This window comes from Babesia bigemina, scaffold Bbigscaff_57306, assembly GCF_000981445.1.
Source record: "Babesia bigemina genome assembly Bbig001, scaffold Bbigscaff_57306".
In the NCBI taxonomy this organism is placed as follows: Eukaryota; Apicomplexa; class Aconoidasida; order Piroplasmida; family Babesiidae; genus Babesia; species Babesia bigemina.
The window spans coordinates 1-3119 of NW_012236988.1; the positions used below are offsets into that span (position 1 = coordinate 1).

General features: G+C 45.3%; 1 protein-coding gene across 1 annotated transcript; it reads left to right on the forward strand.

Annotated features, from left to right (window-relative positions):
- Positions 1–1365: 1365 nt before the first annotated feature.
- Positions 1366–3060, forward strand: BBBOND_0000850 (hypothetical protein, conserved; the record flags this gene model as incomplete). The annotated part of the gene is made up of 1 exon (XM_012914930.1): positions 1366–3060. One exon carries the CDS (start codon positions 1366–1368, stop codon positions 3058–3060), a length of 1695 nt encoding a protein of 564 aa, XP_012770384.1.
- Positions 3061–3119: the final 59 nt, after the last annotated feature.

Below are 3119 nucleotides of genomic sequence, written 5' to 3' on the forward strand. Positions count from 1 at the left end.
GTGCTGACCAAGGTGCTGACCAAAGTGTTGACCAAGGTGCTGACCAATGCCATGACCAAAGTGGTGACCAAGCACCTGACCAAGTTGATGGTCACAGCAGCGATGACATGGTCACAGCAGCGATGACATGGTCACGGCAGCAATGACATGGTCACGGCAGCGATGTCTTGGTCACGGCAGCGATGACATGCTTACGGCAGCGATGTCTTGGTCACGGCAGCGATGACATGCTTACGGCAGCGATGACATGGTCACGGCAGCGATGACATGGTCACGGCAGCGATGACATGGTTACGGCAGCGATGACATGGTCACGGCAGCGATGACATGGTCACGGCAGCGATGACATGGTTACGGCAGCGATGACATGGTTACGGCAGCGATGACATGGTCACGGCAGCGATGACAGTGGTGACAAAAGTGGTGACAGTGGTGACCAAAGTGGTGATTATTATCCACTCTACATCGCCCTTTTATCCACTCTACATCGCTCCTTTACCCACTCTACATCGCTCCTTTACCCACTCTACATCGCCCCTTTGTCCACTCCACATCGCTCCTTATCCACTCTACATCGCCCCTTTACCCACTCCACATCGCCCCTTAACCCACTCTTCATCGCTCCTTAACCCACTCTACATCGCTCCCTAACCCACTCTACATCGCCCCTTTATCCACTCTACATCGCCCCTTAACCCACTCTACATCGCCCCTTTATCCACTCTACATCGCTACCTAACCCACTCTACATCGCTCCCTAACCCACACTACATCGCTCCTTCATCCACCTTACATCGCCCTTTTAACCACTCTACATCGCCCTTTTAACCACTCTACATCGCCCCTTTATCCACTCTACATCGCTCCCTAACCCACCTTACATCGCTCCCTAACCCACTCTACATCGCCCCTTTATCCACTCTACATCGCCCCTTAACCCACTCTACATCGCTCCTTTATCCACTCTACATCGCCCCTTTACCCACTCTACATCGCTCCCTAACCCACTCTACATCGCCCCTTTATCCACTCTACATCGCCCCTTAACCCACTCTACATCGCCCCTTAACCCACTCTACATCGCTCCCTAACCCACTCCACATCCCCCGAATTACCTCGCCATATTAACGCTATGACCTCTATAAACCACAATAATAACTTGTCCGTTGTCACCCTTCTCTTCCCTCTTCCACCTCTTGCCACTGCCCTGACCATGTCCCATCATGTTCACCCTATCTCCAAATCCTCCGAATTTGCTCGTTTTATTAACGCTATGACCTCCATAAACCTTTATAATAACTTGTTGATACTGACCATTCTCTCACTGACGATGCTACTAGAAGAGCCTTGAAGGACATTGACTCCATGCTCATTAGCCTTGGTCACCTTGCTGGTCAACTTGGAGGATTTGTTGGTGAAAGTGAGAGTGTTAAGAAAGCCGTTGTGAAGGCTATTATCGCTAAAATTAACAGTCATGAAGAGCTTAAAAATGATTACTCTTCTCTTGTTACTAACCTTTCTGAGTCTGTCAAGTCTGGTGGCCAGTCTGATGACACCCAGAAAATTAGTGAGCTAAAAAGTAAAGTAACTCAAAAAATTGCCGAAATTACTGACCAAATTAAGTTACTTGAAAAGCCTAATAACCATCTTAATAATCTTCCTCCTTCCCCCTCTCCCTCTGCTGACTCAGCCAAATTGCGGTCCAAGTTGGAGGCTTTGGAGAAAGTGGAGAAGCTTTGTGATTTCTATACTAATTTTAATAATCCACAAAATGATCCTAAAAACCTCCTTGTTAATTTATGTGACGGCCTTCAGACTTTCCTCGGTTTCTCCTCTGACTCCAAAGGCTACACTGGCTCTGGGATTGTCTACTCCGACCTGGACAGGCTGTGTGACGCGGTGATGGGATTTTTGAGTGGTGTTCTCAATGCAGTGAAAGATGATGATGCAGTTAGAACGTACGATAAAGATATCAGTGGAGATAAAATTGATACAGTTATTAGCATGTTACAATCTTCAATTGGCTCCGGGCGTGATGGGCTTGTGGATGCTGTCGCCGCGGTGAAGGAGTGGTTGGAGGGGTATGGAAGTCAGTTAAACAATAAAATTACTGCAGTGAAAGAGCCCATAGAGGTCATGAAAAATTTAGTTGAACACGATAAAAATGAAATTAAAATAGAAAAAGACAAGAACCTTATTACGCAGGTGCAGGAATGGACCGAGCGAGCTGGGAGGTACGCATCGTATGCTGACAAGGCCAAAAAGGCTTTAAAAGATATTGATCCTACGCTATTAGGTAAGTTAAAGTGTAGCATTTCATTGCTGGTTCAGGCCACGGGAACGTTCAAGGCGGCGGCGGAGGATGGAGACCTGAAGGACGTGTATGAAGAGGCAGGTCAGAAAATGCATGAACTCCACGTATTTCTGGAAAAACGGTTTAAGACGTATACGTATAATTTACATAAATACTTGAAGGATCAAATTGGAGCATTGAATGGTGACCTTACAAACTTTAAAAATAAACAATTCTCTCGGTTGTTTTCATCTATCAACATAGAGCTTTTCAATGCATTTAACACGGTTCAGACTGCGATTGAGAGACTTGAAACCAATTATCAAAGCAGAATCGTGGACGGGTTGAGTCCCATTGTAGAGAATGCAAAGCTGCTTAAAGGGAAGGTTGAAAGTGAGAAGGGTATCTTAAGGACACAAGTGACTAGTTTAGGTGACCGAATGAGTGCGCTCACTACGCTCTATAGGAGCGTTAATAGCGAGGTGCCGGACGAAGTAAATAAGTTTAAGAAAAGCGATGGATGGAGTGTGGAGCAGTATGTCGAGCAATTTAAGGTTACGATTAAAGATAAGATATCCGAGTATGTTACGGATGAATTATGTGATAAGATAACTGCTGCTCTTAAGAAATTCACTGATCCTATTGCAAATGACGAAGGAGATGTAGAGGGCTCTCTTGATGTGATTCAGAAGGCAGTTGTTACCTGTGCGGGAAAGTACAAAAATTTTGAAAACATAGTGAAAGTTTGGTTAAAACTATATTATTGACAAATGGCGAAATTAAAGGATCATTCGAAAAGTATTTAACAGGAAATGAAGGAAATTTG